Source organism: Columba livia, chromosome 4 (genome assembly GCF_036013475.1).
Source record: "Columba livia isolate bColLiv1 breed racing homer chromosome 4, bColLiv1.pat.W.v2, whole genome shotgun sequence".
NCBI lineage: Eukaryota > Metazoa > Chordata > Aves > Columbiformes > Columbidae > Columba > Columba livia.
Genome location: NC_088605.1, coordinates 13,771,445 through 13,785,549, shown reverse-complemented (window position 1 = coordinate 13,785,549; position 14,105 = coordinate 13,771,445). Strand labels below are relative to the sequence as shown.

At 39.2% G+C, this 14,105-nt stretch overlaps 1 protein-coding gene across 2 annotated transcripts in view; it reads left to right on the top strand.

Annotated features, from left to right (window-relative positions):
• Window positions 1-14,105, top strand: part of STK32B (serine/threonine kinase 32B) — a 162,982-nt gene that overhangs the window by 121,615 nt on the left and 27,262 nt on the right. For both annotated transcript variants that reach the window (XM_065060513.1, XM_013372292.3), the window contains one exon: window positions 11,222-11,325. In XM_065060513.1, coding sequence (XP_064916585.1) covers window positions 11,222-11,325 — 104 coding nt within the window. The remainder of the gene's footprint in view (window positions 1-11,221; window positions 11,326-14,105) is intronic.

The following is a 14,105-nucleotide window of genomic DNA, read 5'->3' as shown; positions in this document are numbered from 1 at the left end:
CTAAGTACCATGATTTTGTATTTGAAGAATAAAATTCTGAAAAATGGTTGTCCTTTTGAATTTCCTACCCTTCACCCCCACCCTAAGGAGGAGTAACTTGTTCTTTGTGTAGGTGATGTTTGCCAGCAGATAGTACAAAGAGGGAAATGCTGAGATATATCTTAGAAAACCTGCCTATTTAATGCAGAGACGCTTTAGTCCATCCTGCCTAAACTCTGCTTGTGTCCCTTTTCACAGTGTTTTCTACTTGCTAGGAATTTCTGGAGTCCTTGTACCCTGTAGGAAAATACCTAATTCCTGGGACAGATGCATCCTTATAACTGCATTGTTTTGTAATTGCTCTTCAGCTTAATATCATGGCAAATAGTTTCTCTGACCTAAGTCTGGAGTGCCATAGACAGCTGAGCCTCCTTGCCTTCCCAGGGAGCTAAACCAGATCCTGGAGGGTTCCTGTGGAAGCCCAGGCTGACCCAGGGAAGGAGGTAAACTATAGACATGGAGTGAAGGAAACACAGGAGATGGGAACAAGATTTTAATTTGCACATCAGAAAATTATTATCCTGGTTTACCTTGCAGAGCTGTTCTGCCTCTGAACCCTTCTCCCCACACATCATGTCTCCCCCATACCCAACAATCTCACAATAAGAAGGAACAAGACAAGAAAACTGCTCTTTTTCCTCTATGAAGAGACTATGGCACCATCCCCCAGCTCACTTTCCAGCGTGCTTTCCTCACCTCTTGGAAATGAAAAACCACTGCGAAAGCCATACATTCAGTCTTTGCTACTCAGTCTTCTGTTTCAGGTCAAAACTGTGGCACAGTCTGGGCATCAAAAATTCAGCAAACCTCAAATATTGACAGATAGGACCATACATGCACTGTTGGTGCTTGTTCCTCTAAGTGTGTTATTTCTCTTCCTTACCTCTTTTAGTTTACAGCTTGAATTTTGTGAAGGATCATATCTTCAGAGAAATGTTAGACAGACTTTCAGTTGCACTGCTCATGTTAAGAAAGTTTGGGGTTAAGTCTGGCTTTAAGGCTGTATCATAGACTGTGTGGCTTCACCTAAGACATTTAGACAATGACCAAAACAGAAGAAAAGACTTGAGGAGTTTGGCTCTGTGTTTGGTAGTAAGCTTTCATTACCAGGAATTTAGGCCACATTTTGATCTTGATGTAACAAGACAAAATCACCTCCAAGCAAGTCCCTTGCTGAGCACCAGAACCAAGGAAAATTTTTTCCTATAGGGCATGCCTTGTGCAAAGCTCGTTTTCATGATGATGAAGGTATGAGATGTAATGAAAGCTGTTTCCACCTCTGGGACATTTATAAAAGCTCACTCCCATGTGGATCCTGTAATGTTTAATCAGATATGAGGACACTCTCCAGCCTTTCCCTTGGTAGAGGCACTTAGAGGATTTCTCACTTCTTCCTTTGGCCAAATTATGGAAATATAGAGAAGCAATGTTATCTCTAAAGCCTCAATCTCTATTGGAAATCTGATTGAAATAGGGTGAGAAATTGCTAGGGAGCAATTTGCTCACATGCAGCAGGACTGCATCAAACTGATATCCAGGAAAAAACAGAGCAAATTGATATTATGTTGTAAAAATGCACTAGCTGTTCTGATTAAGATACCTATCTTATAATGCTAAGCATGACATGAGTCAGCTCCTGCAGCCTTTGCTTAATCCCACTTTATATTAGCTTTTTTGCCTCTCAATCTTTCTCAGCCTGAAATTTTCCCTGCCTGTTTTCCTAATTCTTAAATGGCTACACAGAATGAAATGTATTAGAACCTCAACGTTTCTCCAGAAACCCTGTTTGTTTATTTCTCTATATTCGCCTTTACTGGTTGATTCATTCAGACAAGTAAAATACCTGTCACACATGGGCAAAAAAGCATGGACAACGGTGAATCTGAAAGGAACGAGACCAACAGCCTGGCAGAACAAGCTACTTCCAGCTGCTTCTGCAGTTTTACTTCTCAAAGCCATTGACCTGAAATGATGAAATGAAATCAGCTTCTTAGTGTTCAAGGGTCTTCAGAATTTCCGTCTCATACTGCTCAGATGGCTGCAGCTGTGAAATACAATGTGTGCCTTAAGCTGGTTTAAGAAACTTGTGTGTGTCACCCATGCCTGATTTTATCATTACAAATTCACCACCAAAACCATCTACAACTCCTGTGACTGAGGGTATTGTCAAAGGTTTTATTGTATGAACACCCCTTTGAAAGGCCATAGGCTTTCAGGCTGCCATCCTAGGCTGGCAAACAATGCAAAGTGTCCTTTCAGACCTAGCTGACTTTTGGCAGGCATGCCTGCTGCCAACAAATGAACACAAGCATGTTTGTTTAAAGGAAGTCTGCATTTGCCTGGCTGGAAGCACCTGTGTGTTTGCCATTTTCAACACTGCTCCATGTTTATGAGTGGGGGCAAAACAAAAAATATTTCTTATATTGGTCACCCATGCAGGCTGCAAGAAATATTCTTGTGTCTCAGAGAATGTGCTCTGAGCTGGGCACCCATTTGCAGTAAAGGCTCCTTTCCCTGCAACAGGCTGGTCAGCTGCAAAAACAAAAGGTTAAACACTAAAATATATCTAGAAAACATTACAGATATTGCCTTTTTAAATTCTTTGCTCTTGCATAATTTAGATGTATTTAAATCCTATAGTACATGCTTTTTACTCACTGAAATGTCTCCTTTTTGAATGATGGAACTTTCATGCATCTGTATATTATTTGTGAGTGTTGTAAAAACTTTCCATTCACAGGTTACAAATTTTGGGGTTTTAGGGTTTGTTTGGGTTTGTTTTCTTCTTCTGACAGTAGGATTTTTAGCAGCTTTAGGTAGAGGCTTTGTGTTGTTTTTTTTTTTTTTCAACAGACACTAAAGTTATCCAAATAATGCACTTGACTTTACTTCAAATCAAACCAATAAAATGTGTTTTATGATATAAATACACCTGACAAAAATCCAAAGCCAAAAAAATCAGAGTAAACTACGTGAAAATTTTCAGCTCCCCCTTCCTATACTACAGGCTTGTTATCTCAGATTTTCACAGCTTCTTTCATAGCTTGCTGTCACGGTGAATAACGGCTGTATGCCTGAGATTACCAGACAAGTGTGGATTTACAGAGGCACACTGAACTTGTAAAATGTATGAATCATCCGTATTTATTGTTAATACTGTGGGGAAGTACTATTGGAGTTAGAGGAAAGCTAGCAGATATCCTAATATCAGCCTTACAGGTAAAGTAAAAATATCCTGTAGGCCTAAATTTGCTCCTGAGGTAGGTACAGTATAGGAGGGACAAATTTGGAATTGGGTTTTCAAAGGTGTTCGAACTTGGTCTTCCTTGTGCTCATACTAAACAGTACTCTGAAATCTATTAGTGTTTTGCAGCTCATTGCTTTTTGAGTGCAGTTAAGGCACTGTTTAGGTTTTTCAAAATCTCACCCTTTTCCTACCAAGGGTTTGACTGCCTATCTACATGTTTCACTGGATGTCTCTAACTGCCCTTTTGATCCCAGGGAAATATCACGATGGTGGCATCAGCTGGAAGGCTTCTGTTCTGATGAGCAAGAACCAAGAGCGTATGTGTGAGGCTTTGAGGTGCTGACATAAATACTTGCTGTACTGATGGAGTTTTCAGCTGGCGCTGGGAGCACTATGGATAAGGGGATTAAGCACTGAGATGCAAGAATGTATTCAAGTTTTGGCTCTGCTCTGACTTTAACAAGTAGGCATCCAAGCAGCTGAAAACCCTTAGGAGAACAGGAAAGTTACTATCTCCAGTTGCTTTCCACCTCTCTGCTCTTCAACCTCCTACCATTCTTTGAGATCTTCCAGCAAAACTGCCAATATAATAATTTCTTTTGCTATTTCAGTCAAAAAACCCCACACCGAGTTCAAGTGGTAGTTTTGGGTTGGGCTTCTTTTTTTATTATTATTATTACCCTGCCTGAAAAGCCTGATACGATGTGGAGCTCTGCAGGCAGATCTGAGGAGACAGAAACCTCCCGCAGGAGTGGCACACAGGGCAACGAGTGCAGACTTCCAACAGCCCAATGGGGTGTTTCTGCCCCCAGAATAACTCTTGTCCTTTGGTCAGGCCACACTACACCCTCAGGTTTTTGTGTGCATAAACTGATACAAAGACATTTCACAAGATCACAGAGAATCACAGAATGATTGGGGTTGGAAGGGAGCTCTGGAAATCATCTCGTCCAACCCACCTGTTAAAGCAGGTACACCCAGAATAGATTGCATGGGAATGTGTCCAGGAGGGTTTTGAATGTCTCCAGAGAAGGAGACTCCACAACACCTCTGGGCAGCCTGTTCCAGGGCTCAGGCACCTTCAAAGTAAAAAGGTTTCTCTGCTTATTCAAATGGAAACTCCTGTGCTTCAGCCTGTGCCTGTTGCCTCTCATCCTCTCGTTGAGTACCATGGAAAAGAGTCTGGTCCCATCCTCCTGACATCACCCTTGAGATATTAATAAGAATAAATAAGATCCCCTCTCGGCCTTCTCTAGGCTGAACAGACTCAGCTCTCTCAGTCTTTCCTCATAAGAAAGATGCTCCAGACGTCTGCTAATGTTGTTAGAAGTATGTGAGGCAGGTGAACTCTATAGTCCTTTGGATGTTTGAGATACACTGTCCTGTGAATCCCCAGTTATCCAGACCAGTTCATTTCAGTACTGGGGCAGAACTGCTGCTGTCTATACACTGGGTTGATCTTCCAAATAGCAAAATGATATTTTTGGACACAACCCCTTCAACAAGGTTCTAGAAAAAGTGGCACTGCAGCCACTGTGAGCTTTTGGATGGAGTAAGGAAGGTACTTCTCTACAATTTCAAATTCAGTAGTAGGAGACCATGTCATGTCCACTGCTACTGGGCTTTCTTTCAATGGGGTTAGCAACTTGAGTCTATTTCTCTGAGGTTGATCTGGATGTTCAACCAGTAAGGGCTTTTCTGTGCAAACACAAGGGCAAGAAGTGGTTTCTGTTCAGTGTTTGAGTAATGCAGAGGGTTTTATGAGGACAGCACTCTGTGTAAGGGCAGGAAAGGTTGTAAAGCCACATGGCAAACTAATAAGGCATTCTAAATGCAGTGTATGTGTTCAGGTAATGGTATCTAAAATATTTACTTTGATTGAATAATAGCATGAAATATGAGTATTAAAACTATTGAGGTGTATTATGTGAATAATGGTACAGAATCAGTTACACTGCTGTAACGAGTCCAGACCTCATAGTAGAAAATTGCGTGCCCAGCATGGTCAGGCTTTAAGCAGCACTTTGCCTTATACAATATCTGTTGGCAGCTGACTAATCTAAAGCTCTGAGTCAGAAAGCTGTCCATTATAATTTAGATCCTTTTAGCACATGAGAAAGTAAACACTAGGAGGTAAATTGATAGTTTACCAATTCTACATTTATATTCAGGGAGAGAGAAGTTGTTTTCTTTCATTTTGCTCTTAAAACAGCTTCTCCTCTATATAGAAAATCACTTGTCGTCACTGTAGTTTGATTTCTGTTTTCTATTTAAAACATGACCTAAAAGAATTACTGACCTCTGAATTTACTTTTCAGAGAAAAGTGAAAATTAGTATTTTCTCATCACAGTGCTAAGAAAGTAGTTAATATTTCACTGAACCTTCTCAGTCCAAGGTTCTTGGAATATTATTTCGAAAATCAAGTTCATGTTTTATTCAGCTCAGTCTGTCATCTATTAAGCCTGTTTCAGCAAGGTAAAACTATGAATGTGTTATATACATCAGGGGATTCACACATTTAAAATTTGGAAAGGTCCAACTTTTAACAGTTTATCCTGTGTAGTGAACCAAAATATTGTTTGTACTGTGTGCATCATATATGTGTGTGTATATCCATTTATATATATATATGTGTGTGTGTGTGTTTTGGTTTTGCTTGTTTTTTTTTTTTTTTTTTTTTTTTTGCAAGATCAGGGACTAATATGAGAAATGAGAATGATCATGCTGAACCTCAGTTAATTACACTGAAATCTATTTTCCTATCTATGAAATCTCAGGTAATACAATAATAAGTATACCACTGAGGTGTATTTTGCTACACAATGCGCAGAGCATGTCTCTTTGCAACCCCTACTGTACACCACAAACCTCTGATTCCACTTACTGATGTGCAGGGTCTCTGCTGAGATCCAGATAGACTACAGAGAGCTCTAGCTAGCCAAATGGATGATTAATGTTGGGGTTTTCATTCTTGAGATATGTTTTGGACATGGCCATGTGAACTTGGTAATAAAAAAAAATTGAGGCTAAGCCACTATGGTTTTACTTTTTATTTTATTCACAGTTTATAATATTAATAACACTGGTATAGGTCATTTTCTCTCATTGGCAACATTTAGCTACACATGGACAATCAGTTCCTTACAGCTAATTGATCTTGCAAGACTCATTCGCAAGTTATTCCTTAAATATACTGATTTATTAGTATGTAGTAAAGGCCACTTGAAGATGGGTCTAATGCATTGATCTCACTGCACTTTCCCTCTCACCAATTTTGCAAAGTTTCAAAGAAGCATATGGAAGTCAGTAATGCTTCAAAGTAAGGAATAGCCCTGTAAGCTGCTTAATCAACACTCAGCAGTCTCCCAGGTAGTGGTAGGCAAGTACATCAGGCACTCTTTGATTAGCTTCTTGCTAAGGAAGAGGAACCTAAATCAGTTCATCAAAAAAGAAATGCCACATTGTGTTATTGGGGATTCATATCAGAGCCACTCCAAGCTCTGTATTTTATGATTTAGTCTGATGAATTATCTTTATGATTAAACCAGTATGCTTCATCAAATATAATAATACTATTCTTTGTGCCAACCATTCCAAGTGATAGGCCTCAAATTGACTATTTTATCATGGACAGCCATTTCAAACTCACCATCGGGCACCAAATAAAAATGGCCTGAATTTCAGAGACCTGGAGCACTTATAGTGTAACTAGAGTTAAGCAATACCTATGAATACTCAGCAGATTCTCAGGAATCCTACTTAGAAGCATTTTATCATATGTAAAAAATGTCCTTTTACAACAGCAATAAACAGTGAAAATTGAGTTCTTTGTTATTTGCACTTGATATTCTCTTTTATTTTAAGCTCATGAATCATATTGTTAGATACTGATAATATTGCACATATAGAGTTCAGAATTACCAACCAGATAAGTAAGTTTTGAACTTCATTTTTTAACAGATATTTAGGAAAATATGCATACGATATGAGATGCATCCTCTACATCATTTACAGTGTTTATCATCTGACGACTGTGACAATTGCAGTGGGCAGCTATACGTATGAATCAATTTGTCAAAAATTACTCTCTATTTCACAAAATTACTTGGAGCTCCAAGTGTGGCTAAACGCACTGAATGGGAGTATGGATATTCCAGGAAGCCACTGCATCTGAGATGGATGACCCTCCAGATTTGCTTTCACGTTCAACTTTTTCTAGCTGTTCTCCTGTATGGTTTTACTTTAAAGCAAAACAACAGTTTATTTACTTCCTTGGAATCTTTCTCTTGATACAGAAACAGTCTGTAATGATATGGTATTGCTAGACAGATAAACTGCAAAAGCATCAAAGGACACAGCTCTGAAGAGGATTTATTTTCATTTAGTAGTTGGAAAAACCCCATTAACTGGAAATACATAATAGGGACAACCAAGGAATACACTGAAGCACACTTAATTCAGTGCAAAGGTGGGTTCATTTTATGTAATTTTTCAAGAAAGCAGAGCAGATAAGCAGTGAAAGCATGAAAGTATGTTATTAAGATAAAAATACACATGTAGAAAAAAACTACCCCAGCATTTAAACAGTCCTAAAATTACATTCAGCCCTTTGAAGGTAACTGTGAGGCTGATGTTTGACACCTCTGATTTAAAAGCTGTGCTTCCACCATGCAAAATTCTACTGTCTTCACTCTGACTCTATGTGATAGTACCTACAGCCCTCAACCAAAAGAATCTGCAGGGTCAGACCCTGTATATTTTCCTGAAAAGCCTTTGTTCAGTAGCATTCTCTTGAGGAAAAAAAATCTGCAACTCCTGTTCTTACATGCACTTTCTCACTTTTGTTCATGTGAATCAACTTTTCCAAGCAAAATCCTTGCATTTAGGTAGATGCATGGGGGTAAAAAATGTAAGTATTCATCTCATTCTAAAGCTTGTATGATAAAGGAGAGTGTTTGCAGAAAGGGTGCATGCAGCAGAGCTGCTGACCTTACTCCAAGGTGGCAAGCTCAAATCCTATTGTCTTTTGAAAAATCCTACTCACAGGGGTCTGCAGGATGGCTGTCCAAGCTGAACCTGAGATCAAATTCAAATTTTAAAAGATTACAGATAGTCTATGTCCATAACAACCCTAAAGAAAATCAGTGTAGAATTTTAACTTTCAGAGTTTTTATTTGCTTTTATCCTAGGCAGGTTGCATTCACACCATTCTCCTGATATAATTATTTCTTACAGCAAAAGACAACGTTATGTTCTGTATTTCACAGCTCTAGTTCTTCAGAGCTTGGCTAACCCCATCACTTGCAAGATCTGCTGTCTTTCCGTAAAATGATGCTATGTTTCTGAATGAGTGGGCAAACTCCAGAAGTCTGCTGAACAGACTGGAGGCTTTCGTTTGCACCTAATGTCTCAGTTCAAGAAGGCTTTTAGACACATTAAGTATAAGCTTAGTGTGAGATTGGTATGTAATAGCCTTGCCAAACTGCGGGAAGGTCTTTTGGCTTCAGCAGGTTTGAGATTTCTCTCTGAGAAAAAACTTGTATGTAGGATACTGTAAATCATATTGCAGCTTCTGTCAGTCCCTCCTCATCTTGCGAAGCGGGTGCTTTCAGCTGCTTCACTGGAGCTGGCTGAAGGCAGAGAGGCAGTTCAGCTGGACTGCAAATCATCCTGCTAAAGCAGGAGGAAAGGGGCTATCTGCATTAAAAATCAGGAGGCTAACTCTCTGTTTTCTGATCTAAGGATGCCTTCAGCTTAAGGTGAGAAAACAGAGCTTCAAAAACCAGGGCCAGTGGGCAAAAGAAAACATTTTCTGCTGATCTGCTTACTGTGGGATGAGTTGACCTTGAAGCTTTTAGAACAAGCAAATAAAATAAAAGTGGATAACTCAGTCACTGAATTAACAAAACAGCTGCACCATTCTGGTAATGTTGTAGGTTATATCAATAATGTATTTTCATCTCTACCTCTCAGAAATCAGACAGTGGTCCACTGCATCATTACCATATTAAAGCTATAAAAGAAAGAGTGAAACCAATATTATACTTATATAGCTCATTAAAAAGTCGACACAGGCTATTTTCTGTAAGGAGATACTCTACATCATCCAGGTACAGTGGGCAAAACCCATAACAAGTGTGGTTAAATAAAGCAAACCTTCACTACAAGGTGCTTATGGTGATATTCAAAACATGACTTCAGTGCCTGGTGTGCAATTTGAGTGCATTGATCCACTAAAGTAACACAAAAAAACATGCCTACCCTTTTAGCATCTAGCTATATGGTAGACCACAAACATGTAAGTTGTGCCTACACACATCCCATGCAAAAAAGATCTGAAGTACATATGAAGATATAGCATCCCAAGTGAAGCCATATTATCTGGAGGTGAGACAGAGCTAACTCAGTGTGATGAATTTTATGCCATTGTTGATTCGTGCCATACTGAATAACAGCACAAGTTTATCCATGCCAGACATCCACTGGTCAGCTGCTCTCCAAACTTACATATTCTGGCAAAAATGTTTCTTTAGATGCCTGCGGTTCTCCTACCAAGCTATTTAGATACAGTCCTGCTGGGTAAAGAGTATAGGACCACTTTAATTTATTGCTTTTTATTCCACAGATTAGGGTTTTGCCATATCTAAGTCATGGAATAAAAAAATCCTTTATTAGGTTTGGCCCTTCAGAACTTTCTGAAGTCAGGTCTGAAGTTGCAAATTGTTAGGTTGCCATCCATAATGCGAGGACTTCAAAAACTCCTCTGAAAGGAATGCCTTTCCTTTAATTAAAGGTTCTTCTCTAAATGCCACACATAGTCAAATCCCAAACTGTGAGTCAGTAGCAAGTGTGACCAGATTACATTATTCATTGCAGCATGCCCATTAGCAAGCGGTGCAATGGTAATCAGGTGGTAATGTGGTGCATTAGACTCGGTATCAGGGCCAGAAAAGGCTCACACGGCAATTGCAATCTAGCATGATGTTACAGTTGGTGATAGTGTTGTTTAGAAAATCCTCAGGGAAAGTGTTGTTTTGACAAAGTGTACTGAGATTCTACTGTGAAATAATTAGAAAAGCATGACTGACTTTTCATATAATCTCTCATTTATAAATGGGTTTCTGAAGAAAGTACAGTGGCATTATTTAGTATGTTTTTCTTGCTGAAATTAGCCAACTGGATCCTTGTTTTGAAAAGATTTTTTTTTCCCCATGAAATTCACTACTTTATTGACAGTGTGTTTATTTTCATTTGTGACAGAGTTTCTTATAGCATACAATCAGCGTCAGGATTTGTATTTAATTACCATTTTCCTATATTGAATACCTTTAAAACCCATCTGACTAATTTTTCCAAATGTAGAACAAGGACCAGATTTAACATATTCAACACCTGTATCAATTAAAGTTATACTTCAGTTCAGGAATTCCCCTCCTATTATTTATTTTTATTTACATAAGATATAAGGAACAAATTGTTCACCATGAGGGTGGTGAGGCCCTGGAACAGTCTGCCCAGAGAAGTTGTGATGCCCCACCCCTGAAAGTGCTGAAGGCCAGGTTGGACGGGGTTTTGAGCAACCTACTCTAGTGGAAGGTGTCCCTTCCCATGGCAGGGGGGTTGGAAGATGATCTTGAAGGTCCTTTCCAACCCAAACTGTTCTGTGATTCTATGAATCTATGAAAACTTAAATGGACCAGGTAAGAATTAATGTATAAAGTCATTGACTTTTGAAGAAACCTGACCAGTGAAGGTCACTTGTGACCAGCAATTCAAAGCACTGAAACTGCATCCTGAAAATTCTGTGCTTACAAATGTATTTCATTCCAGTTAATTGCATCCTTATTCATTTTTTTAGCTGTAAACATTAATGATGCATCATCTAACCTTGGTATAATGCTTTTTGTTTGATTTTATTGATTTTTTTTTTTTAGCTCCGGAAGTGTTCCAGGCATTTATGGATGGAGGTCCAGGATACTCATACCCAGTAGACTGGTGGTCATTAGGAATTACAGCATACGAACTACTGAGAGGCTGGGTAAGAATCATGAAGTTTCTTTGTTATTTAACTAATTGACTGACAAAAGTGTCAAAGTTCGTAGTGCCCCTGAGTGCACCATTAATGACAAAATTTGAGTGGACAAGGCTGTGGTTGAGGTTAGGAATGCTGTCCTGGGTCTTTCCCAAATGGAAATGTTTTTTGGGAAAGTTTCATCCCATTCTCAAATATGTTATGAAAGTTTTCCTAAGTTTGTCTAAGGAAAGGCATACTGGTTTAATGTCTTCTCCACACCGCTGAATTTGAAACAATGGTGTTTTTTTCCAAATAGAAGTTGAGTTACTTCAGACCTTATTATGTCTTTTATTCTTTTGGCTAATACCTTAGAAGTCTTAATGTAATATCCTAAGATGCATGGCCTAACTTCAGAAAATGCTTATCTGCCAGTACAGTTATTACTTATCTAATCAATTATGTGAATAAGCTTAATGAAAAATCTTCCTGAGCATGGTCAAACGTCACAGAAGATAATGGAAAATTCTTTTCCATTTTGGTTCAAAGGATTGAAGTTAGTTGCTTGAATATTTGCTATTCCCTATGGAAAACAATAATTTAGATACTATTTCAGGATAATGATGTAGCTAAAGTAGCTGTTTGTTGCTGTTTTGTTTTGCTTTAATTTTTTATTCTTCTTTTGGAAAGAGGAATTTTATTGCATTGCAGTATGCTGGTTTTAAGGAGAGAATATTTGTTTTCCTATGACATTAACACAGTACCACTACACTGTCCTGCTAGGCACTTTATAATGTGAGACAATCCATCTCACAAAGATCTCACAGTTTCATATAAGATGACAGACATAGGAAACCAGAAAAAAGAACAATTATTATTCCCATTTTTAGATTGAAAACTACATTTCAGAGTGTCTGCACATTGTTATTTCAGAAGCTACATTTTTCAAAGGCCTAAACCTTGGCCAATCTATTTTTTATTTCCAGAGAAATGGCAAAAGTCATGCTCCTGATACAAAGATCTCTCCCATGCCAAATCTCAATCTCTGCTCACAAAATCTTTAAAAAACAGAAAAAAAAACCAACTTTCCAATTTTTCTCTACCATCATTCTCAAAAATTACTGAGTTTTTAAGCTGATGTTCTTTTCAGGATGGAAAATTTAAACCTGAATGGTTAAGATCTGGCAGTGATAAGCAAATTACATTCTCAACAGTAGTCATAGACGGTAGTATGAGCTGCACATATAAAAAATTAAAATAACATCCTGCTGGTTTTGTATCAATCCTTTTACCAATGAGTATCTCCAAGAAAGAAGCAGAATGAAGGAAAGCTGAACCCCCAAGAAAATCACAAAAGATATCTAGTCATTTTCATAAATGAAAAACTGTATAGAGTGGTATCTATTTGCCCAGATCCATAGTCTTTTCTAAATAAGTCTATCTGGCTACAGACAAACCAAAGCTGAGATGGAATCAAATTTTTTTTGAGATGAAAACATTGCCATCTGTCCATGCTCCAGTCAACCAAGCCAGGTGCTTGTTTTGTCCTGAAGAGCAGCTCTTGCCTTTTGAGCAAGCCAGAGGGTGGCTTGGCAGCCCATGACTTTGTATGGACTGAGAAAAGTTATATCCTTTTCCTGAATTGTATCCCTAAATTTTTCTAGTCTAGACAAGGCCTAAACTGGCAGGAGTGATGACAAAAGAAGTAGTGGTGGGTTGAGGAAACATATTTAACCCGAGGCATGTAGCTGTCTGCAACAGCCACGAGCTTTGAAGCTCCATCTGCTGCTGCAATCCTGTGCAGATGGCTGCAAATCAGCAGCTTGTGCCTACAAGGCTGCAAGCTAAGCCTGCAGGCGGGCAGCCCCTTGCTCCTCAGTGCTCCCACAAACCTTTGTTCCGTGGTGAGAAGAGAGGCCCACTGTCCCGGAGCAGAGGGGTGGGTGCTTGGTGTAGCCCAGCGCTCCTCCTGCAGCAGCCCTGGGGAAAGAGGTGAATTTTGCACTGGGCAGAGCGTGCCAGAGGTGTGACTTTCTGCAGTCGGAGCACGGTGCATGGTCATGCATGGTAGTGCATGGAGAAGGCAGGAGGCAAGCAAGGAAGGAACAATAAAAATGAAGAGCATTAGAAATTTCCATCATTTTCCACCTCTGAGCTGTGCATAGCGTTGTGGCACTGCCTGCCTGAATTCAAGAGGAGCTAAGTAAAAATGAGTTGCTTTTTGTTTAGTTGAAATTTTGTTTTTATTTGCCTCTACTGTTATCAGATGGAAGAGTCCTCAGAGAAGGCTCAGGGTGCTCCGTTCTCATGCGTTCTCAGGGTGCAGCCGTTCTCATGCATTGATCTCTACTGCCAAGGCACTGTTGGAAACAGGGCTGGAGCTACGCAAGCAGGTTTCATCCAGTACAGAGCTATATGGATCACCTTCTGGTTATGCACAGTAGTGCTAGCATTTCCCACTATGTTGCAGGCACTTTTCTCTCCTCAGCCAGTTGCTAATAAAGGACCTAACAACCAAAAAAAGTAAATTTATGAAGCACTGCATCAAACACTGATCTTTTCCCCAAGCCCATGAAATTAAACTGTATGATGCAAACCATAACATGAGGTAGTATGTGGGAAACCTGGATTCTGACTTTCACTGTGATATGAACAGTTTACAACAAATTTTGGTAAAACATCATGAATAGGAGCAAAACAGATTTTCTTTCCTTTCTCACAAAATAAAACAGATGGGATCTCACCATCAAGTGCATTGAATAGCTGAAAAAACATGGAAGAAATTAGTGCGAAGGACCTCAGACGAC